We start from the raw sequence: 25659 nt of genomic DNA on the forward strand, positions 1-25659 counted from the left end.
TTAATTTACACAGTAATAAAAATATTTGTAATATGTATTATTAATTAATATACCATAGACACTACTTAACGGATAAAATTCACTAATAGATGAACAACTTACGTTAATTACATTAATGTAATATATCTACGTAATATTAATAAAAAGAGGCGGCCCCATTTAAAATATCTAACATATGATATTCACACTATATTTTGATCCAAGACTTTTAAATATATTTTTAGACAAGTATCGACCAGCGATCCTATAGTGTCGGTCAAAATATCTTTAATATTATTTACTTTTCCATTACATAATTCACATGAATCCATCTCTCAAAAAGGGGCTCTGTTTTGTTCAGCATATTGCATCGATGGAGGAAACTGTAGGTTCAGTCAGAAAATGTAGGGACAGTGTTAGCCTCGCTTTTACGCACTAGACATCGATAACATTAGTTTCAATCAATTCCTACTAGAAAAGGGTTAAAATTGTACCAGAAGGTTTATAGGAGCTACAATTAGTATATACGTAGTTAAACACTACTGATTTATTGATTGAAACATTATTATAATCCGTGCATTGTAACCTCTGTTCGGAAATAGTTAAACGTTTTTAGACGCCGCGATCGTATTCTATAGGTACGGTATGCTTGATAAATCATCTCATCTGACGAAATAGACCTTTTATATACTTATTTATATCGAATAGTTTTCTCTCCATTTGGTCAGATAAAATGCATCAGTCAACTCCGGCGCGGCGCAGGCAATTTGCACCAATACGATCTATCGAGAGCCATGTATATGCAAATCACCCAACAAACGAGGTTACAACACCAGCACACAAACAAGCGAGTTCACCTACATCATAGAGTTAGTATCGATGGTCTGCACGTGGCTCCTTAGCGCGTCCTTGATATAACTAGCGATGCTGGAGTCCGCCACGAGATGGAAGAAGAACAGGTGTTCGAAGCTCTTGAGCGAGATGGAGCGTAGGGCGGGCAAGCGAAGGAGGAGCGAGGCGAAGCGGCCCTCCTCGCTGCTGCGCGACCGCCGGCAGTACTCGTCCAGGCAGGAATACATCTGGGGACAGGTTTGTAAGAGTTACATTATAGATAGAGTACTTCTACTTTATTGGTACAAGTAAGGGGCAGAGAAACCTGACCCCTCTCAGAAGCATTGTTACTATGAGAGGGGGTCAGGTTTCTCTGCACATGACATGACCGTAGACCAAGAAATAATAAAATTATCAATTTTACATCACAACTAAATTGTTTTGAAAATAAGGATATAACTTGATTGGTCTTCGGGTCGATGAGACAGCGGAGTAACTGTGAAAGCATGGTGTTTGAGGAAGTAAAATACATTCATCTTCTTTATTATTTTAAGTGGATATTTCAGGCAAAAGACCTTTTGGACATTATATTTTTAAACTACTATATCCTTCTCATTGTTTCTTAATTATTTCAGCAGTATGAGGACTAAAATATTACATAAAAAACGTACCTTTTCCCGTAATGCTTCGACTTCTAGTCGGTTTTTCAGTCCTTTAACATCTGAAAGTAAAGGTCGATTAACAAAACCTGCTCTTTTCTTTTATTAATTATTTGCATTGTTAAATTAACAATATTATAGAAGGGACACTTGATCCAGTCATTCTTAAATTAAAAATTTTATAGGACACTAGATCCACCGCTCCAACAACATGGAACCTCTGGGTCACTTATTTATACCGATACTACAGACACTAGTTGTCTACTGCTGAGCATAAGCTTCTCAAGGAGTGCCACAACATTCTATCCTCGGCTTTCCTATCCTAACCAACACCATCTTCGTTTGAACTCAATGGTCCGGTTCGTGACCCTCTCTGTGTATGCCTGTCCTAGGCTCCTTTCGAGAACTCTTATACCTACCCCATCTATAAGTTCTCCATCAGCCATGTCCACTGGCACTTCATCTAGCAATCATTAAAAGCTCAAATAACGTATTTACCTGGGTTGAGCAGTATGATCGCCTTGAGCGCCACGTACTCGGCCTGGTCCATGCGCAGCGCGCGCATCTTCATGCTGAGCTCCGACAGCACGCGGTCGAAGATCTGCCCCACGCCCGCCAGCAGCGCCGAGTTGCGGTGCAGCGTCATGCCTGGGGGGAGGAGGTTTTGTGGTTGTTATTTGAGAACTTAACCAGTCCATATGTACGACATGTAAGGAAGTGGGTGAGACAGTTGAACACATTCTGCTAGCATATTCAAATCCATCTACTACAGAAACGAGATTATCTATTCTTGGACCTACAGAACGCCTACCTCAGCTTTTACAACATCCAGGCTTGCTGCTCCAATTTTTGTCTAGGTAACTCTAACGCAACGCACACACAACTACATAACGCTCGCGTGGCATCGCTCTAAAGCGGGATTTATTTAGCCATAAATTTTACAGACTTCTGCAAGTTAACATTATTTGTATATGAAAAACTTTCAGAGCCATGAATGTGCTGTGCAACTGCTGTAGACTCATGTCATCCGACGCCAACTCTATTTGTTAATATCATTTCTTTTGCACATATTTTTCAGTAATGCCGTATCACGATTGACGCACAGAGTTCGAAGTGCAAAATTAAATCTATCGCCAGTTAGGTACTGACGCAACATTGTAGCAATTAGCATACATAAACATATCCAATTTGTAATTAGGTGTGGATAGTAATTAATGTGAATCAATCAATCAAGTGGATCAGTGCTATATTTTGCACTCCATGTTACAGCTAGATACTGTCAACAAGCCTATAACCCAGTTGCACGTAGGAATTTGAAACTAAGGTCGACCTTAAATCTGTGTCTGTCACTCTGTGTCCGTATACCATCAAAGCAAGATAGCAATAAATAGATACAAAGTAGAGATGCCACGAATATTCGGCAAGTATTCGGTATTCGGCCTATTCGGCCAGTTTTTTCAGTATTCGGTATTCGGCCGAATAGTAAGTAGTATTCGGCCGAATACCGAATACTTAAAAAAAGTAGCAAATATCTTACAAAAGATAATTAAAATAAAATAAATAATCGAAACATTGAACTATCAAACAATCATTAATTGCAAAAACCTGAATACAACATCAGTATTTAAGATATTTAAATTAATTAAAGGCAAATTGTGATGAATAAAGACAAGTTTTTCGGCATTTGTTATATACATACAATACCTGCTAGTGAGACACAAGTATTTTTTAACAAAATATAAGAGGTTTGGCTACTGATTCGAGTTGGTTGACCACCAGTTGTACGGATCTGCCGTAATCTTAAAAAGAACACTCTTTAAATAAAACTTCAACTTATTGAATTATACTGGATCACCTGCCGAATATTCGGTGGCCGAATATTCGGTATTCGGCTGAGCACGCCGGCCGAATATTCGGTATTCGGCCAAATCACTATTCGTGGCAACACTAATACAAAGTCGACCTTAGTTGCAAAGGCCTCTAGTGCCCTTACATTATGTAGGTACATGGAGGAGCTCACGGCCGCTACCGGCGATGGGTAGTATGCGTGGCCCTCGGCTCATGTGTTATTGTATAGCGACTTTGTTAGTTACGCTTACTGCCAGTTTCAATAACTCTATCTACCGATGACTGGTATAGTCGTTTGCAATAGAATCCAACAATCATGTAAACAAATATGGCGGACTGACATTGCTAATCGTTTGTCTGGGAACCAAAGTACTCCGATGCCAAATTTCTTTTTAACGATAATAAACTACAGTTAAAAAAGTCAATCTCATTTGCCATAGCATTGAACTGTCTACTCTTAATCTTCTTCTTCTTCATCATCACTATCAGAAGTGTCGCCGGTGACCGTAATTATAAATGGAACCACTGTGTCATCGCTTGCCGTGTCTAAAATGCCGTCGAGCTTTTTCATTTCTTTCTCTTCCTTTTTTCGTTTTGGTTAATTATATTAAGCTCTTGAAAATTATTTTTTATTGTATTCAAATAATATTAAATTAAAATAATTTATGAAATTAAAATTAAAAGATAACTTCTGATTACGAACAACACTAACTTTTCAATGACTTATAGAGTTCGATGAGTAAAAAACTAAGATGACAGCTTGTCAAATACTTCGAAATTTTTACGTTGCAAATGTTTTAACAAATTTAACTTATAAATACAAGTTAAATCGTGTTGAAGATAATGTGAAAACAATGGTGCGTTCGTTGAAATCAGACTATGTTCATAGTTGATCGTCAAATGTATGTGATTACGGAGTAATCGTGACAATTTGGTTTGTTTACATGATTGTTGGATTCTATTGCAAACAACTATAGTTACTATCATACGATTTTGACAGGTTGAACATTTCGATGTCAAAAATCAAATCAACAAAAAAAAAGTACCAGTCATCCGTAGACAGACACAGTAATTGAAACTGGCAGTAAGAAGAAGATGGGTTTGACAATAGAGAGCATATAACTCACCTGGCATTAGGCACATGAGTTGCGGCGGCGCGGAGCTGCGGGACCCGTCCGCGTTCTCGCGCTCGTCCTCCAGGTACTGGAATTGGTAAAGAAAATATGTTATTTGTTATAGTTAAACCTATGGTGTGATTCTAATGATCATTTCTAAACACCAAAATCGCGAAAACCACGATTATGATAATTATTCTAGCGAAAGTGTTATCTTTTAACATAATGACGCCACATACAGACTCATGATATTCAAACTAAACATCACCTCATCCCTATCCTTAAGTTCATTATTGTGGCCCTGGCGTTATTCCTATATTCTTATTCATCATTTACAATAAAAAATAACCTTTGGGAATCTTGATAAGATATCTTTCGACTCCTTGACATAACATTTTTTTTTCTAACGGATATACAATCTGTTGCAGTCCTTAGACCTTGGCAACTTTACTTCACTGTTAACTTTACTTTGGTGCCCATTTTTACTTTATTTCCTCACCTCCATAGAGCGCCAGGCTATAGCGAACAGCAGCAGCTCGTTCCAGCAGCTCTTGATGAGCACCACCTGGTCGTCCAGCTCCAGTTGGCTGAAGTGCGGGATGTCGCGCGCCCACACCACCAGCGCCGCGATCTGCTTGTTGCCTGCGGAGAGTGCGGGTAGTTGGTCAGACTATAATAGGTTTTGTGTAAAAATTGAGCAACTGTGTGTACGTAAACATGTGCCGCAGGCATACCTCAGCAAGATATTCATAGTAGTCGGACTTTGTGTAAGAGTAAACCCCTCATGACATTGGAAGGGCATAATATAATGTAGTTGGCCAGATTGTAGTTTTGATGTACCTCTAAATATAACTTAATAACCGTGTAGTTGATAGTCAGAGTATAGTTTTATGATATGAGTATAACGTATAGTTGTTATGAACCACCGACAAATATGTTTTTAAAATCGTACGGTTCACGTTTATAACATAATATTTTTACATCCATTAATAAATGTTGTTTAGCATTGTATCAAAAATCAAATAAAGAGGCACCGGCCATATTAATGAATTCACATAATTATACAAGAATGTGGTTGTAATAAAGAAATGAATTATACACATCGATGTATAATTTGTGAACTATTCTGAATATGCACATTTTAATGTAGCATACCGAAAATAACTTAAAATTTGAACAGCGACACATATTTCATTTCTTATTTAATATAATAATTTCCATGACATGATGAGTGTTTTGGAACGAAGCTTCGTACACAAACAGGTACGTAACCTACACTCAGATTATCATAAGAGGGCAAGAGCTCAACAATATTTATTATTTATGTTTTGGTCGGATAAATTTATAAATTTTACCTCACGATAATAGTTAACAAATAAACTATGTCCTACCGATTGTATTGATGAACATAAGTACATACTTAGCGTAGGGAAATTAATTCCCGCTATTGGCTTAATTCCCGCCCCTGACATGTTCTTTGGAATTTACATAGCTGCAATATGGAATGAAACATTGTCGATGTGGCGTAGAAAGCTGACACCCTGGATTAACACACACAACACATAGGCTACTTTTATCCCGGAATTACCTAGTTAAACCTTTTAAGGCGAAGCTCGTGGATAAATCTAGTAGAATATAGTAGTATAGCTAGTAGAATAAAATAAATAAATATATCTAACCGCAAACCATAATATAGCATGAGCCCTATGACGTTTGATTAACAGGTGCCTGGTGAATAAAGTAAGTTGTCCTATGAAAACAGACAAACATCAAATAAAATTAATGTATTTGACAGCTGTCATAGGGCTCAAGCTATATTTATTTCACAAATTGTAGCATCGACAGTGACTCACCGATCTGGCACAGGCTGGACCCGTGTCCGCTCGCTGTACCGCGACGGAATGGAATAGAATAGCTCGATCGACAGCTCCTGGAGCACGATCTGATACCTACATATCAGGTATAGTAGGATAGTGACTCACCGATCTGGCACAGGCTGGAGACGGGCGCGCGGTACCGCGGCGGCACGTTGCTGTCCGGCCCCACGCGCAGGAACTGGAACTCCTCGCTCGGGTCCGCCACCAGCGACTCCATCTCCAGGAGGCGCTCGATCGACAGCTCTTGGAGCACGATCTGTAAGGGATTGAGGTCCATTAAATGTCAAAGTTCTATCTATCTATCTATCAAGGTTTAAAAGGTCAGGAGGGTAGTGGTAGGTAAAAGGGTAGGGTAGGGTAAAAGGAGGTATGATCACGCTTCTCTGGTGAAAAAACAGCTTTAGGCGGTGACGTGAAAGCTAACTAGTGCCGCCAATTTTACTAAAAACGTAACTACTGTTTAAATCTGTTTTTATCACGAATTTAGAACAGAAGACTTTTTTAAAACCGTTGTAAAGTTATGTTTTTTTTTATTGTCGGCTCCTCCTAAACACATTTAAACACATTCTTCACCCAACTGGAAAGTCTTTTACATAAATTAAACACCAAACGCACAAAAAATATTGTTTTATGCGGGGATTTAAACATTGACATCTTAAAAAATACCAAAGAGACGAAAGAACTAATCGCTTTATTAATAAACCATAATATTGAATTACACATAAAGGAACCTACTCGACAAAAAACTTGTATCGACAACATTGCCAGTAACATCTCTAACATAAAATCATCGCAAACTGTACAAAGCGGTTTGTCTGACCACAACACATGCCAATTGATGACATTTCCTACCGAAACATGCCTACAAGCAAGTAACCATCATTACTATATTAAAAAAGAGACTACAGCCAAGATAACATTGACAAATTCATAAATTGTATAAGTTCACTTTCTTGGTCACACGTATACAAAATTAAAGACGCTGACGAAGCATTTGTGGAGTTCAAAGAAATGTTCCTACTGTTTTACGACCTCTGCTTTCCTATTTTGAAAGTTAAAATAAATACACACCACAACGGCTTGAAATGGGTCACACCAGGCATAAAACTAGCATGCAAAAAAAGTCGATATCTACGTCATAAGTATTATGAAAGTAAAACAAAAGAAAATAAATGTAAATACTTAACATATTCAAAAACATTAAAAAAATGTATTAACAAAGCACAAGTAATGGCCAGTAAAAAACTTATTAACAACTCAAAAAATAAATGTAAGGCAGTTTGGACATTGATAAAAGAAAACAGACAAAATCAACAAAAAAACAATATAGAAAAAATTAATTTAAATAATAAAACATTGACCCACCCACTTGACATAGCTACAGAGTTCAATAAAACATTTATCGATAGCGAAACTAAATCAAAAAACACCAATTTGAAAATAAAACAGAAAACATCTATTCATGACTCTATATACTTAAAACCCTGCGACAGCAAAGAAGTTATGACCATTATAAAATCTCTTAACGTGACCAACTCAGTAGGTCTTGACCAAATTAACACAAAAATTATTAAGTCATGTGCACTCTACTTAGTTGACATACTCTCTTATTTAATAAATTGTTCTCTATCTACGGGCAAATTCCCGACTGCTTTGAAATTTACTGTTGTTAAGCCACTCCATAAAAAAGATGACGAAGCTGACATTAACAACTATCGTCCCATTGCACTTATAAGCATATTGTCTAAAATATACGAAAAAGCAATGGAAGGACGTGTAACAAATTTTTTGTTAAAACATAACACTATAAGAATAGAGCAAAATGGGTTCCAAAAAAATAAATCTACGAGCCTAGCTGGATTCCAACTCATTACTGAAGTGGTAGAGCATATCGATAAAGGAAAGCCAGTAGCTGTTGTTTTTTTCGATATGTCTAAGGCGTTCGATTTTGTATCCCACAAAGTGCTCCTAGAAAAATGCGAGAAATATGGGATTAGAGGTATAGCACGCGATTGGCTAAACAGCTACTTATCGGATCGTAAACAAATAGTGCAAATAACAACACTATCGCAAAACAGAGAGCTGGTAGTTCACAGCTCTACACCCGAAACAAATAACTATGGTGTTCCACAGGGAGGGATTTTATCGCCTTTACTATTCCTAATATATATCAATGACTTACCTGAAATCACAAATGATAAGTGTATATTATTCGCAGACGACATTTCCATAGTTATAAAAAATAATGACATTGTTAATTTTGAAAATCATATAAATACTACTATTAATAAGGTGACAAACTGGTTAAGTGCAAACAATCTAAAAGTTAATGAAAACAAAACAAAATATCTACAATTCAGAAACAACAAAATGACAAAACTAAATATGACACTAAAATGTAACGATAAAATTATTGAAAATACAACTTCTACAACATTTTTGGGCATAATTATGGATGAGTTATGTACATGGCTTCCGCATATAGTAAAAGTCTGTAACAAATTAGACCGCTTTGTCTACGCCCTACACAGGCTAAAAAAGACCGCTGATATGTCTACAGCACTTACAGCATATCACGGCTATGTAGCATCAGTTCTGCGGTATGGACTCATACTGTGGGGAAACGCCAGAGACATCAATAGAGTTTTTATTGTACAAAAACGATGTATAAGGGCCATTTGCAGTGCAGCCCCTAGAGACACTTGCAAACCATTGTTCCAAAACTTGAATATTTTGTCATTGCCGAGTCTCTACATTTACGAAATGGCGTGTTTTGCTCACAAACATAGAACCTTGTTCACATGGTATGATGACATAAAAAAGAATTCTCGTCATCCAAACAAAATAGTGTACCCCCCATGTAGAACAACATTTTGCCAGCGCAGCTGTTACAGAATGTTAATTAAAATATATAATAAATTACCAGCGCCATTGAAGAGTCATCCCCTTATCATATTTAAAAAGAAATTGCATAAATGGCTTGTGAATCAATGTTTCTATTCCATCGAAGAGTACCTTAACTTTAATCATATTTGTATCGAATAACTAATAAAACTAACTTACATTATAATATCGTAAATAACTGTAAATTCTAATACACCCACTTACGTTTTAATTATGTAAATAATGTTAGTTTAAGATACCTAACATTAAAATTAACATGAATTATAGTGTATAGCTTTGTGACAAATTTTTGCATGCCTTAACAGGTGAATTGTGAGGAACCTATATTATTGTAATGTAAAATCTTTAAACACCTATACTGTACCACTTTTCGTGCAAATAAAACTATTTCATTTCATTTCATTTCATTTATTTCATTTCATTTCATTTCCTACACATCCCGTAATACCTCCTGCACCAATCGCTTTCAAAACATCACCAAAGTTTACTGGTGGATAATGCAATTAGCATTAACTTCGCCGCGTTTGTAATATTTTTGTATACAATAACGAACTTAATAATACACCATTAGAGGGTAATCTATCATATTCAAAAGTTACAAAAGCACCTACTAAACACTCTGCTCCGTCTTTCTTTTCATAGAAAAGGGACAAGTAAAAGTTGCTTTCCACATTCACGAGAAAAAAAGGAACAGTACGAGGCTATAAAGAAAAATACTGTCATCGTATATCATTTAAATGAAACGTGAAGTTGAGTGTCACTTTATGCTAAATAACTGGTTTATTTATAAGTATGCATTTGCAAGGAACGCCTTTGATCTCTGTTACAGTCAAACAGTATATACGTACCTTAAGTAGCTATGTATTTAAGGTATTTGTTGTAATAATTATTTGAGAAAAGTATTTATAAAATCTCAACTATCCCAATACCAAACTCTCGTCCACTAGCAAACTCCTCAAAACCCTTAATTAATGTGTTAGTCTGACAATATACAAAAGTGTATCAGGTATAATAGCTGCTTATGAATCTGGCTGTACTATATTATTATGTACCTACTTGTACTATCCCTACATACTCCAACACCATGGCGTGTTTAATCCATAATAAAATTATTAGTATGGCTTACGAAAAAGAATATTGAGAAATAAGACGGGATATATTTTAGGAATTTAAAAGCGCTTGCATAAAAATAAAAGCTCAATTCAATGCACATGCAATCCAATCCTCATAATACGCCATTTATAACCGACTTTATGTAGTCTACAGGTGTAAGAAAACGTACCGACTCAACTGCGTCATCGTATTGAAAAACAAATGACTATACATAGAGTAAGACGATATCTCGCTCGCGGCAAATCGATAAAGTAGCCGATTACTAAAGCGAGCGTATTCGATGAGAAACATCGTATTGAATAGAGCCATTATGATTGGTTCGCTCATTTCATTTTTCTCCCGCTCGCGTGCTCGGCGAAAAGGCGCGATAAACTACTGGCTGGTTGCGAAAAAAGTTTATTTAAAAATGAGGTTCCATTTTTGTTTTGCCTTGGAACATTAAACGGCTTACTTGTGTTCAGCTGATGGTTGGGGGCATTATGACTAGATTAATATTACTTTGTGATGTCTTACGTGCCTTTATTACAATGGCTAAGATTTATAACGTGATATTCCCTTGCTACTACCACTCTTAATGTACGCATAAATGACTAAAATTTTTCATTTCTTTCTGAGTAAATAAATTCAGTGAAACTGTAAACAAGCTAGCTAAACTTGTCTCGCTTAAAATGGTTCAAGTTTAAAGTGTGTACTTAATCCGGATTCCGATACAAATTGCCGTCTAGCTAAGAAAGTTTGGTCCAACTCCAGACCAACTACAAACTCCTAACTAAAATAGTCACGCGATGCAGATCACGAATCACAAACAAGAATTACAGATAACGTTACAATCATAAACTTACATAATTTTCTTCGATTACGAACTACAATTCATCTTAGAATGATTCAGCAATAACGGATGCTAACAAACAGTATTATGCTAAGCTGAAACCCTTTTCCGCATTCGAGGAACAACGTACTTTTGTATCTTAAATAGGTAAGTATTACTCATTGTGTATGGTTTGTGTCTGTTACCGTACCAAATCTACTCTCTTCTTCTCTAACCCTGTATGCAGCTCACGCGAGGCACTTTTGGTAGCGACAGCACAGTCTTGCAGCTGTGTGCAGCTCTCGTGAGACACTTTACTTAACAACAGTACACTCCTGCAGCTTTGTGCAACTCACGCGAGACACTTTTGTTAACAACAGTACAGTCCTGCAGCTGCACCCACTCACCTGTATAGAGCTGCTGGGGTGCGCGTCCTCGGCGCCGCGCGCGGCCCGCTGCCGCTCCTCCTGCACCGCCTCGCGCTTCATGCCGCACGCGAGGCACTTCTGGTAGCGGCAGTACTGGCAGCGGTTCCTCTGCCGCTTGTCGATGATGCAGTTGCGCTCCTCGCGGCAAGCGTAGGTGAGGTCCTTGCGCACCGTCCGCTTGAAGAAGCCCTTGCAGCCCTCGCAACTGGAATGGACGGATGAGAGATACAGATACAGATAGAGGTAATTTTTGGTGGATAATAAGTTGTTGATACTTTGATACTATGGATAGGGTAGACTAGATGAGCATTGACACGGCGGATAAATGGTTAAGTACATAAGATTTTCTAGTCTTGAACATAAATTTAGACTTTAAACTAAAACTAACTTAGACCAAATTACGTAAGAAGGTCCGTCCTTGTCCAAGGCGCACTGCGTCAAAACATTGTGAAAATATGCCTCAAAAGCCGACTGAAACTTTCAGATGGCCATCTACGTAAATTGGCTAGGCGTAGGCTGTGAAAATGTACAAGTACTTAAAGCTACGGTTACGCCCAAAATACGCCGTAATAGCATAGTCACTTACACCTGACTTTCATTAGAATATTATCCTCCAAATAAACGGCACGCGTGCCGCAAATTATCATTAATAATGTTTATAAGGGCTCGTTTAAATTTATTTGTTAAAATATCATAAATCACGTCCCATCACTTCACCTTTTCTATGCCCTATATACATATACTATATACATAATATGTTAAAAACAATTTAACATGTAGTAGCACGGTACGGTAGTTGGAAATATGTAAATATCATCATAACTTAGAACATAATGTAAATAGACTGTCTAAACTTATTCCAAGCATTCTCATTTCAATTACGACGAGACTTATAAATCTCATAATGCGAACGATAAAAAGTGCGACTACTTTCGCGTTAGTTAATAACATGATTACATTCTAATGAGGCAGTTTCACAAAACTGATAGTGACTTACTCAGTCGTGACTCTCGCTGATGGAAAAACTTTATTCCAATCGAAATTCTCCAACAAGCGAGTCGTCCTCTACTCCTCGGCTCAAAGGACAATGGCGGGCCAATTTATTACATAAAGCGATGATGTTCAATTTTAATGAAAAATCTTGAAAATTGCTTTAATCTATAGCCTGTAGTACCTAGGTATCTCTCACAAATGGTGTTCAGCCGGTCTGTGAAAACGTGGGTATTTATTAAATTAATGTCCGTTGGGTATGGTGTCAACAATATTTGCCACTCCTGCCTAAAAGTAAACAAAAGATTAAACATTAAACCGGATCTAACCTAATGTTATATGTAATAGATGGATAACTTTTGTTTGTTTATTTTTATTTCTCATCACCATAATACATCCTACGCGTTCACGATAAAGCTACGGCATTAGGTCATTAGAATAGATTATTACGTGATTCGCGAAATGTTTCTCTCCCGAAATAGCCCGCGAGCAATTTTTGTGCCAATAAGAAATTTACGTACTGACAACATGGAACGTGTAGCATATATTTACTGTACGGGCAAAATCATATATCAAACGAGATGCTAGCAATATAAATAGTGAAGAAAGTAATATATCACGAGCCGACTTTTGGACGTGTCTGCTTACCTAAAGCGCTGTGCCCACCTGAGTGGCATGACGCGTGATCTAGCAAGTGATCTGGCACATAACTTGTCACTCGTTCCCACATTCAATAGCGAGCGGTTGTTCCGGTGTTTACCTAGATATTTTAGTTACTGAGGTATTTTATAATAACTCAGTTGGTTGAAAAATGTCGGACGGGCTAATTTGCGTTTAATTATTAATAATTTGTATTCATCCTACAGAGTGATTCTATACTACTGAGTTATGGTCCAAACGAAAAATGGTGATAGAGGACACATACACCGCCAACAGTAAGGAACCTGCAATATCATAAGGAGATACATTAGATGAGTTACTCAGCTATTTAGTATCTTTTTGAATTTTGCTTCGCTTATGACTACAATTTCATTAAACCATCCAAAAGTTATAACACTTTTTCGGAAATCTTAAAAAAGCTCCGTTTCTGTCCACAAAGACACACAGTTCACACATTTCGTTTTACACCTGAAAGCAGAACTTGAGTACGGAATGCTGCGATGTGATTGGCTAAATTGTCGGTGGATAAAATTTAAATTCATGATTATGTACCTACTTAGAAATGGGGCGTAGAATAACAAAATTATGTAGCCATGTCTTAAGTTTGCGAGAAAGCAGATGGTACGACAAAATGGCAGTCATTAGCGAAGCGAAAATTTATAAACAGGCAAAGAAGACACTAACTAGCAGAGTAACTCATCTAATGTATCTCCTAATGATATTGCAGAATCCTCTTTACTGCTTTATTAAAACATGTACCTAAGTAATGGTAGGTTTCTCTATCGCCTAAAGTTTAAAAACCTATTTAAATTGAGTGAAATCATTTTGTATTTTATATGAATACACAAAACACAGCGACATGTGAATCAAAGAACTCCAACATCCTATTCCCTTTCGTCCAGAAACAACAACAAACAAAGATATTGATTTCCTACTCCTAATATACGCAATCAATCAAATCGTAACTATTATTGGACTACGATTCTACGATAGGGCCGATGATGATGATGATGAAATCCTCTTATCCCTCATCAGGGACATAGGGCTCGAAGAAAGGATTTCCACTTCTCCCGATCCTGCGCGGCCGCTTCCAGGTCGTCCCAGCCGAGACCAGTTGATGCAGCCTCCTTTTCAACTGACCGCCTCCAGGTGGTACGGGGGCGGCCCGGCCTTCTCTTCCCCTTCGCTTGCCATTTCAACCCTTGTTTGGACAGGTGATTGTCTGGTCTCCGCAGCACATGCCCAATCCAGCGCCATTTCCTGAGTAGGATCTCCTTGTCAATGGGTGTCTGGTCAGTCATCTCCCACAACATAGGGCCGATACATATTTAAAACTAAAACTGTTATTAGCTCAAACACAAACTACCTGGGCCCGTGTGTGTTAACATAACGTATTCTCAAGGTGAAAAGAAAATGTCTTTTGCATGTCATTACTGGTCCTGGATCGATAGAATTGTAAATTACATGTATATTGTATACATTTATAAGTTTTGATTATTTGCCTACGTTATGTACACATTTAATGTGCTTTTAGAAACGCTACTGCTATGATAAAACAATCCTGCGTAATGAAAATCATCCACTATACCCAAAAAAAAAACAGCATGCATATCACTACTCATATGCATATACGAGCCATTACGTATAAATATATAAAAATCAATCGCATACAGTGAAGTGCTTTAGAAGGGGTAAGCGGACTGCTATAGGATGAAGAAGAAACATAGATGTGCAAAAAAATAAAATCATTTAATTAAAGAGCATTTTCTAATTAGATGATTAACAGTGAAGGGTTCTTTTCAGGATGTTGTAAAATCTTCTAATTAATTGAAAACTCATCCTGTAATTCAATATTCAACGTTGGTTTGTAAAGTACTGTTTATTTGTATTTTTTTCTCAGTAATCAAGAACTCTTATAAATCTCGTATATCCATTTAATTAGTCATGAACAAATGTTAAATAGGTATTTATACAGACAGGCAGGCGCGACAGGGTTCCGTTGATTTATTAATAAGGAATATACCTATAATATTTAACTTATATTTGGCCTGGAAGTGGAAACGATTCAATACATAACATATTAACATTTGTAAAAGCAAACATGTCGACACGTTTTTATGTAGATACGATACATACTCCCTTGTTGGTAAAGTGTATTGATTTCCACACTTTTGCCGATTGTTAACATCCGACGGAAAAATAAGGGTGTTATAAGTTAAACGTGTCGTGCAAAAGGCTTAACCGATTTCGTTTAGTTTTTTTATATGATGTGGCGCATTTCCACCTTTCACCCAAGATACGAAAACAAAAAATACGTATCGGATATGTAATGTTTAATTAATCTTATAGAGTTATATATGATCACTTTATTCTAATTTACTTATTTTACAATACTCCACGGCACGACTTAGTTACTTTTATTTAAACCCAACAAAAAACAAAACACTCTTAATTAGGGCGCCTTCAAATTAGTCGCTAAGTGTCGCGCGACTGCAGCGCTGCTGCAGCGCTGCAGCCGCGCTGCTGTCAAAATCCATATAAATTTTGTAATTTAAAAGATGCGCGACTGCAGCGCCGCAGCAGCGCTGCAGTCGCGCGTTAATAATTTATATGGAATTTAGACAGCAGCGCGACTGCAGCGCTGCAGTCGCGCGACACTTAGCGACTAATTTGAAGGCGCCCTTATTCTAATGGATCTATCTTCCGATATCAGATTTCAAAAACATGGTAAACAAATCTGGGTAGGAAAAAATATTACGAAATAGCGGTTTTTTGTAATGTCTCGTTCGTGTCACGTAAAAATAACACGAACATTATTTTGTACATAGCGTACTTTTAGTTTTACCTAGGGTAGTTGCGCACCTATTTAGTAGATAATAAAAATCTCAATATTTAACACACATATAAATCTATACCAGAAACAAAAAGAAATGCTTCTGAACTATAAGTTCTGGGAGAAGACTCAAATTCAATCAATCTTCAAAAGTTGGCGAAGCCCCATACCTACATAATATTTTATGGAACTTACATAAAATATGGAATCCATTTATCAGTTAAGGGTCGGCAATAGGCAATTGAGGGTTGGCATTGTCATAGAATTATGTAGTAAATGATGCTCTACAGCAGCTATACTCAAACTGCGGCCCGCGGGCCGCATGTGGCCCGCCGGGACTTTCTCAGTGGCCCGCGTGCCATGAGAGATAATAGAGAATATACATTCTGTGTAAAAAGTATCGGGATTATATCCATAAAACAAAAAATGTTTGTATTCATCCAAATTTATATTATCACTTTCAAAATTTGCTCCTTCAGAAACGATACACACGCCAACTCACACAGAAATCATCACAACTTTTTTTAAACGCTGTTTCCAGAGTTGTGTTTAGTACTCGTGGCGAATTTTCTTTTTTCGTCTATCGATTGTTAGTCAGAGTCATGTTGACTGTTTTCTATGACTATCGTGGTGTTGTGCACTCGGAATTCTTGCCATAAAGTCAAACGGTAGGAAAATAATATTATTTGCGGGTTATGTAGAATTTAATACAGCAAATTCGACGAAGAAGCGAGATTTGTGGAAAAAAAAACGAAAAAAGATTTTGCACTACGATATCACGCCTTTCGCACAAGGATCATCATTGTCAATGAATTTTTGAGCAAACACTCAAAAAATACCATCGAGCATCCACCATATTAACCAGATATGGCTGCAGCTCACGGCTCTAGCTCTAAAAAAGAAGCTAGAGCCGTGAATTACTACTTCGAGGCACTGTTTTCAATCGATAGAAGACAATAAGGAAAAATCGCCGCGACTACTAAAATCCAACTCTGAAAACAGCGTTTAAAAAAATGTTGTGTTGATTGGATAATTCGTTGGCGTATGTGTATCGTTTCTGAAGGAACAAGTTTTGAAGGTGATAAAATAGATTTGGATGTTCATCCAAATTTATTTTATTACCTTCAAAATTTTGGATATTCATCCAAATTTATTTTATTATCTTCAAAATTTGCCACACACCCACATTTTTTGTTTTTGTTTTATTGATCTAATCCCGATACTTTTTACACATAGTAGTATATGCATGTGTTTTTTTATTATTATTCGATAGTTTACATCGCTTTATAATAGATAAAAAAAAATTGCTTGCGGCCCGCGACACCATGACTTGAACGTGTTTGTGGCCCTTATATAAAAAAGGTTGAGTACCAATGCTCTACAGCCTTGAAAAAAATCACACCGGTAGTCGAAGAGTCTAGCTAGGTGCTGAATCATTCGAATTTAAGTAAAAGCTTATGGATAACTGTAAATTAAATTCAGAATATGACGAAAAACCAGTATATGACACTCCCGTATTGTAACAACTGTGTCGTAATCATCAAGAATTTTCATATGATTTTTATCATATTATAAAGTTAAAGGCTTGAACTAGGCGCTAAATACCTTGTTTTTTAATAAACACACACTTATTTTGTGTAAATTAATCCCAAACTTGAGCAATTTTTTCCCTCAAATCTTCATACAAATATCTATGGCGGTTTTCTGTGTTATAAAATCATAAACACAAGTGACGTTTGACTCAGTTGGCCGCTGGCCTCCAAAGAAGGGTCACGTCGGTTTAGGCAGCACTCACAGCTCGCGATCTTATCGTGTACAGATACAAAATCACTGCACATTGGTTGTCATTACACTTTTTCAACTTTTATGACACCAACATAATTTGATTTGAAATTGAGGAAGCATAATTCTTCCAGTATATTCAATACATTAAATTAAATTAGATAGTGTGCAATATTCTCGTGACATTACAGTCTCGTAAAGGTCTGATGAGGAGCAGGAATATAGCGAATGGATCTAAGTGATGACAATACGCACGAACATTAGGTTAGGGATCAAAAATACAGTCTCTTGGTGCTGGTTGAGGTATGGTCTCGTGAGGATCTGATGAGGACAGTAACACGGTGGTGGCTCAATTTTATTTCAAAGATGTTAATAGCTAAAAGCATCGAGTTTGGGCTATTAAGTATGTTTTTCAGAGAGAGAGAAAGAGATTTTATTTTTCCTCTGGATGTGTTAGGTTTACTGGGTTTACTAAGTTCATTCTGTTAATGGCATCAAGTTGTTATGTGTTCATAAGTAATAATTATTTATTAACAAAATGCTGTTGGTTCTCCACGAAAATGTAAAAATAAAAATAAATTCGTAACGTAAAATTGTCAAAGACGGAATTTCTTCTATAGACAGATTAGACAGTAGCCACAAAAAAAACAAACGATAGATGGCGTGATTTGAAGATATAGATACATTTATTCGACACATAGACAGCAACAACAAAAAAAATACAGATTTAAAGAAAACAAACACATACTTATACAAAACATCAAAGAAAAAAAAGGATACACATCAAAATAACTGGAAAAAATATAAGCCCCAATTTAATTGTGTGGGACAGGGAGTACCATAATATTTTTTTTGGGTTACTCCCCATCTATGCGAAATATCAGCTTGATATCTTTACCCGTTTCTGAGAAAAGGGCGGTGACAGACGGACAACAAAGAGATCCTATAACGGTTGCTTTTTTTCTTTTGACGTTCGAAACCCTAAAATTAAGTAAAAATATTATGCTGCTACCAAAAAATGTACTTACAGGTATTGAAAAAGCGGTATATAGTAGGTACTAAACAAATTATAAACAAACAAAAAACCCGACTGCACGCTAAAAATATGAAAACAAGTCCCAATGTTAATGGAAAGTATCGTAGGCGGGGACCAGCAGAGGGTTCACCATTTAGCTGAATGTTACTTAGAAAACGGCCTTGAGTGGCGGTCAAGTTGGTCCCCGCCTGGGACTATTCTATTCTATTCTATTCTCTGTGGGGGTGTAAGTACCTGCACCTGGCTCTCTCGAGTGGAACCTTTGTGCATATCCCCAAGGTCTAAACTGCCTTCCTAAGCTTGGACCATTTCCCACCACGCTGGTCCACTGCGGGTTGGTGGGTTCACATATCTAGACGTGCTAAATCTAGATATGCAGGTTTCCTCACGATGTTTTCCTTCACCGTAAGAGCGATGGTATACATTGTACTTAACTTAAAAGAACTCATTGGTACATGTCAGCGCCGGGATTCGAACCCGCATCTCTTGATTGAGAAGCGGGCGCTTACCCGACTGAGCTACCACCGCTCTATTAACATTGGGACTTGTTTTCATGTTTTTAGCGTACAGTCGGGTTTTTCGTTTGTTTATAATTGTATTTTTTTATTTGTAACTTTTTAGTTGTTTTTATTTTATGAAATTTTACGTCAGTAGTTCATGATCATTTTTTATTTCAATTATTTTGGTGTTGTTATTTAAATACCTTCAATATGCATATTTTTATAATGTGAAAATCAAGCCCTTTCATTTGATACCTTACACGGCAAAGTTGAATTATTATTTTTTCGATCATCACGTTATGTCCTCTAGAGGGCGCTATGTTCATTTTAATGGAACGTCACATAGCCTATAACCATCGCGCCATCAATACGCTTCTAACAATACCTCATAAGTACATCAAAATCTATCAAGCCGTTTAGGCTACAGGAGGGAACAAAGAAACAGACAAACATACATACATACAATCAAAAAACATTACCCTCCTCTTTCGGCAGTCCGGTAAAAAGGAGTAAGACAGGGGGTCTGATTGAACTTGATTCTGAACTTTTGCTCTACGAGTTTTGGAAATTAACTTTGTTGGACATGTGACTTTTTACCATGGAAAACGAATATTTTTTTTCGCGAATTTGCAAATCTCGTAGAACAAAAGTTGTTCAGAATGACCCCTTGAGTCATCCCCTTTTGGCTTAGTATAGCCCTTTTGCGACACTATGTAATTACTTTGCTTTGTCGTCGGGGTTCAGTTGGCTGGAGAATGCCCGAAACTTATTATCTACACTTTAATACTTGTAGTTACCTTTCTACAAGTAAATACCACATTTGTTTGAGAAAGCTAATCGGGTTCCGAGTATAGAGTAAAGTGGCACCCCTATTAATTTCTACTCTTTCCTGGTGCCTACCAGTGTAAGTAAGAATTATACTTACTTACCCTAAAATCACCCAAAATGTACTTGAACATAATTGTCAATAAAGTTGGCGAGTAAAAGTTTATCGACCCACTGTGCAAACTTACATGTGTGCGTGTCACTGCGTGTGCTGTGTGAAGAGCATTGAAAACCCAAAATTGGCGCGGCACGTCACCCTGTACGGGCCCTTAAGTTAGACCCATAATAAGGGGGCTTCTACATTGCACTCAAGGCTTGTGTACTCATACTGAAGTTAGTTAAGTGTTTAATATTTGGGGATGATGATAAACAAAAAAATACGGAGTAAATAAATAATTGGGGATATCATGAGGCTTCCCTGTTGTAAATAAGGCTCCGGTGTCTGCCATATGGCAATGGCGACTTAGACTTTTTGTAGAAGAGAGGTACATATTATATGTATGTTTGATTTGTGTGTCTGTGTGTCGGTAGTTACGTAACTGCCAACCGGATGACCCTATACGATATATTTATATGCGGCTTGATTGAATTTTCACTAGCTGATGTGATGTTTTAAATAAAATGTGTGTCTATGAAAGCTCAATATTTCACCACACTGACAGTGGGATTAAAACAGCTTCGTTTAGGACTGTAGGATATGAAGCGTATTTCCCCAAGTACGTCCTTGTTTATATTGGATGTTGTCCCTTGAGAATACCACTTTCACGGGCTTTGGCTCCGACACGATCGGGCGAATATACAGCAACATAATGATAATATGAAACCAGCCGAGGAGTATAGCCTTTTGTACCCTAGTTAAGTGTCTATGTGAAATTGTTAATCATTTCTTGGTGTATAAATAAAGAGTACTCTATCTATGAGCATCTTAACTTTATAATAAATTTTTTTTTTCTTACTTTTTCTCATAACGTGACGTTGTTTTAACCTACGTTAGTAGGTACTTACGTAGCTTTTAATTTGTAACGTAGGTATGTGTTTGTGCAAACTTTGTAATAAACTACGCTCTCCTACTTAGTACCTATATTTGTAATTATATGTGAAAGCTTGTTATTAACTCATATGATACCTAATATAATGTTTATATCTTTGTACATAAAGTTGTTAGCTTTCCAAATAAAATAAAATAAAATAAAATGTATCTATAAAACTAAGGTTTCTCAGGTTCCGTTGGAATCCCGGCAGGGATAGTTAAAGTTAAAACTGGATATTCCTCCTGGATGTGCCTGAAAACTGGCAATGAGCCTTCATAAATGAGTTCATCAAAGCCCTTCTGCCTGCCTTCAAAAGAGAATATTAGGGCACAAGGTGTTTATATTATTCTAGCGACATAAAAACCACACCCGCCTATCAAAATGTACAAATACGAAATACGTAAATTGTGTATTGTTAGCCGAAACCGGCGAACAACACAAGGTGTTCAAAACTCTTGAAGGGCGCCCGCTGCCGCTGTTTATCAGCACATCTGGCATAAACTTGTATCTCAGAACACCCATGGGGAATAGATAAAACTTCGTTCAACCGAAATTCAACTTTGCCTGGGAAATCTGGACCCAAACTACAGGAACGTAGGCACGAATTTTAACTGAGCAGGATTAAAAACGTGAGTGTGTCAAAAATGTTTTTTTTTTAATTCCCGAATCGGTATCTAGATTCAGCTGAAGTTTTAAAGGTGGTTTGTGTTACGTATAAATAAAAAACTACACTGCAAAATCTGTGTTAAAAGTTTAAAAGGAATTAAGTCAAACATAGGTACTTATTTACTTCTCTTGTAAGTATTTATTTCTTTTAAACAAATTCAAAGAATTAAACTTTTTGACTAAGTCCATTATAATATTTAGTATCTAATAATATACTTTTCAAAGATTAATCTATTCCATTTCTGAGTTCATGCAACCCGAGGAGAAGCAAAGTTTAAATTATATTTCCATTAAGTACAACTGATTTATATTCAAAATAAAACAGTACGGTACTGTGTTTATATAATTAAATAAATTATAAACATCTTTAGACTACCAAATCTATATCCATATAATCTCAATATGAATATCCATGTAAAGTAACATCTTTATGTAAAAATAATATTATTCCATCACATTTTTGAAAATGTGTCGAAATAAATTTCTTTGGTTCTATCGGATGCAAATGAAATGATGACGATCTATCTCGTCTACTGGAACTACCTCCACAACTATTTGGCAGAGGCCTAAGTCCAACTGATGGCCTAGCATGAGGCCCAAGACGGGCACACCAAGACATGACAAAAGCTTCGCGTCGCGCTCACTCACATCGTGCGGCTGCGGCTTCAAGAGCGAGTGCGACGGTTTTTTTGTCACGTTTTGCACTCACCTATAAACCCCATAGTGTTTCCCCGACGCCCTGTCCCCGCATATCGAGCACAGGTGCTTGGAGCCGCTGAGCGGGTGGTTCGGGGGGTAGTTGCGGTACGCGGGCGGGGAGGTGGCGTCGTCCCGCAGCCCGTCCAGCATGGCCGTGTCGGGCTTCATCTCCGGCGGGGACATCGGCGACATGAACCCGCCCTCCAGGTTCAGCCCTGGAAAGAGAGGAATGGTTAGGGAGGGAGATACGGAAGAGTTGGTTCGGTAAGGGTGTATTCAGACCGTGGAGTTATCAGCTACCGTCGCGTCATCTGGTGGTGGTGGTTCCGAAAAGTAAAGAGACTTTAGGGCCTATTCAGCGTTATCCAGTGGCGGATAACGCTTCGGTTTGAATAAGCCCTAAAGTCTCTTTAACTCATACTAGGTAGACACTAGGCACACCAATTCAAAATAAGTTGACGACATTTTTACGCAAAGCTACATCTTTCAGACAAGGTTTAGATGGCTGTTGAAGAGTTGCTTCTTTCCACAGGCATGTAGAGGGCTCGTAGAATATCCGAAGTCTAAAGATCACATACTACACTAATTTAAAGACGATGACTCAAGAAGACCAAAAATAGGTACTTCAACAGAATGATTACCATTTTGCCAATTGGTTGTCTCATAAATATTGCACAATTAGTTAATAATGGTTATTAGATGCGATATACGAGCGGCCGTATATTCATCAGGCTCCCAAAGTTTAATATCCAGTCATTAACAACTCAAAAGCAAAGGGCTATTTAGGGAGTAAGGGACAGAACATTGAATATAAAATGTGTGATTTGTAACTTTCAAACATGAATTTAATTATCAAAATTAGACTGTACTCAACATTTCAATTAGATCTTTCTCACTTAAATTAGATCTCTAGAGATGATAGTCGCAGGTTTAGCATGCACAAAAGACCGACTTTCAGACTCATACTTTCAGGGTGTCAACCGAAGAATTAAGTTTAGTTATTATTTACATAAAAGAATACCACACATTGTGTAGCTATTTCGATAAATATGATTATATTAGTTGTGTAAAAAAAAATCGCTGTCGTTTGACTGACTGACTGACTGCATAACTCCTCGTGGGTCTCAAATTCCAACCATCCCTTTAACCTTGAAGGTCTGGCCAAAAATTAAACTAAATACGGGACAAATAAAACAAATCCACCGGTTGTCTTCAAAATAAATCTACAGAGAACCGGTCTTAGGCCATAGAGGGGGTGGGCGGCGCGGGGAGGGGGGCTTCTAATGCAGACTCCGGACAAAAAACCAAGTAAACATCGCACCCTCCTTCCGTTCCATTTTAGTTGATTTAGCTAAGCCATACCAATTTGGAACATACAAAGCTACCCAATACAAAAGCTTTTGTAAATTACCTAACTATTGAGAAAAACCTCCCTCCCTTCATTCAGAGAACTGAACTAAGGCAAGCCACCTGAAATTTGACTATAATGTTTTCTTGGAATCACTGATATTCATCAACCTCCATCACTGAAAGTTACGTCAACAACCTTCGATCTAAGCTTGTATTTTTACCAATATTAAGAAAAGCTAATATTATTACGTGCTTTCGTTGAATAAGTTGTATCGAATAATAGAACCTAAGTATGTTTGAAAAGAAAACAAACACTCTTTTCCAATAATATCAGAAGTCGTGTTTGACGATACGAAGATAAAATATTTACTTTGGCATACTTATAATCTTATTCATTTCGATTATCTTCACAAATATGGAATACTCACATACCTATACATAAACATCATGAGCGCATAACATACTTGTTTACTGTTCATGAAATATTTTAGTAATATCAACAAAATAATTATAAGTAGTCAGTTACACCGATGTAGGTTGGTGCTTTGCATCTGTCGTTGGCGTGCATAAAAATTGACTAAATGACTCCCACTGCTCATATTGAGAGGTGACATCATCTTTAATTAAATCGAATCGAACCGAGATCGATCACGCATCTCGCTACACTACAACAAGTTATCAATAAGATCGATTCAGTAGACATAATGTAGAAGTATCGAGAAGTCCCAACAGCGGCCGCGCGGCGTAGCAATTTATGGTAATCCCTCGATGATATTAGAAATTACAATATGGAGGAATAGGAATAACAACCTTGACGTCCCCATACATACATAAACATGTTCCGAGACATCAATATCAATATCGGTTATCTCACCTTGTCCATTCAACACGTGCCAATGCCGATTTGATACACCAATCAAATATTCTCTCCAGTCCTATAAACAACGAGCAGGTATGTAACTAAACTAGTAAGACAGCCGTATAATTGGATCCGGAGTCAGTCTCAACGACGAGCCTCTGATACACTCTGATGTGAATAACTGTAAGAATTTGTTTTTTGTCTAATAAAAGGAGATTTCGTCAGTATTGATTATTTAATAGACCTTCTTTCATAATCATAAAAAGTCAGTGATAGTTTAATCCCTTGTTTCACAATTCACAATGTCTGGTTAGTGGTTGCCTGTTAGATAAAATTCAAGCTGTCACTCTCTTATTTTTAGTCAATGACAGCATGTAGGTATTTTATCCCACAGGTAGCCACTAACCAGACATTGTGAAACATGCCCTTAATGTAATATATGAGGTGAAACTAAAGCCATACTTCGGGCACACCCTGCATCAACAAATTAAGTATCTGCCTCGGCCGAAAAACTAACAGTCCAATTTACTAACCAGTGGCCAATCCATCCACTCATGTAAAACGTATAAGTGCCAATTTCTCCATTCTCGGTTAGAGCATAACCAGGGAGTAGTGGTTAACTGAACAACAACTAAACACATCTGTCATGAATTTTATATGGAGATGACGTTTAATTGACGGTCGAATGGCGTAGTGGTTAGTGGCCCTGACTGCTGAGCCGAAGGTCCCGGGTTCGATTCCCGGCTGGGGCAGATATTTGTTTAAAGACAGATATTTGTACTCGGGTCTTGGGTGTTGATATTTATATTTAATATGTATCTATCTATGTATTTGTGTAAATATATCAGCTGTCCGATACCCATAAT

At 37.3% G+C, this 25659-nt stretch overlaps 1 protein-coding gene across 1 annotated transcript; it reads right to left on the minus strand.

The window, feature by feature from the left end:
- Positions 1-836: 836 nt before the first annotated feature.
- Positions 837-22802, minus strand: LOC105388926 (protein ultraspiracle homolog; the record flags this gene model as incomplete). The annotated part of the gene is given in 8 exon segments (NM_001309115.1): positions 837-1058; positions 1482-1531; positions 1968-2117; positions 4445-4520; positions 4932-5074; positions 6415-6565; positions 11542-11767; positions 22595-22802. Coding segments are annotated over 8 exon segments (1226 nt in total), but the record flags the coding sequence as incomplete, so codon positions are not given.
- Between the last annotated feature and the right edge of the window lie 2857 nt (positions 22803-25659).

Source organism: Plutella xylostella, chromosome 4 (assembly GCF_932276165.1).
Source record: "Plutella xylostella chromosome 4, ilPluXylo3.1, whole genome shotgun sequence".
Lineage (NCBI taxonomy): Eukaryota > Metazoa > Arthropoda > Insecta > Lepidoptera > Plutellidae > Plutella > Plutella xylostella.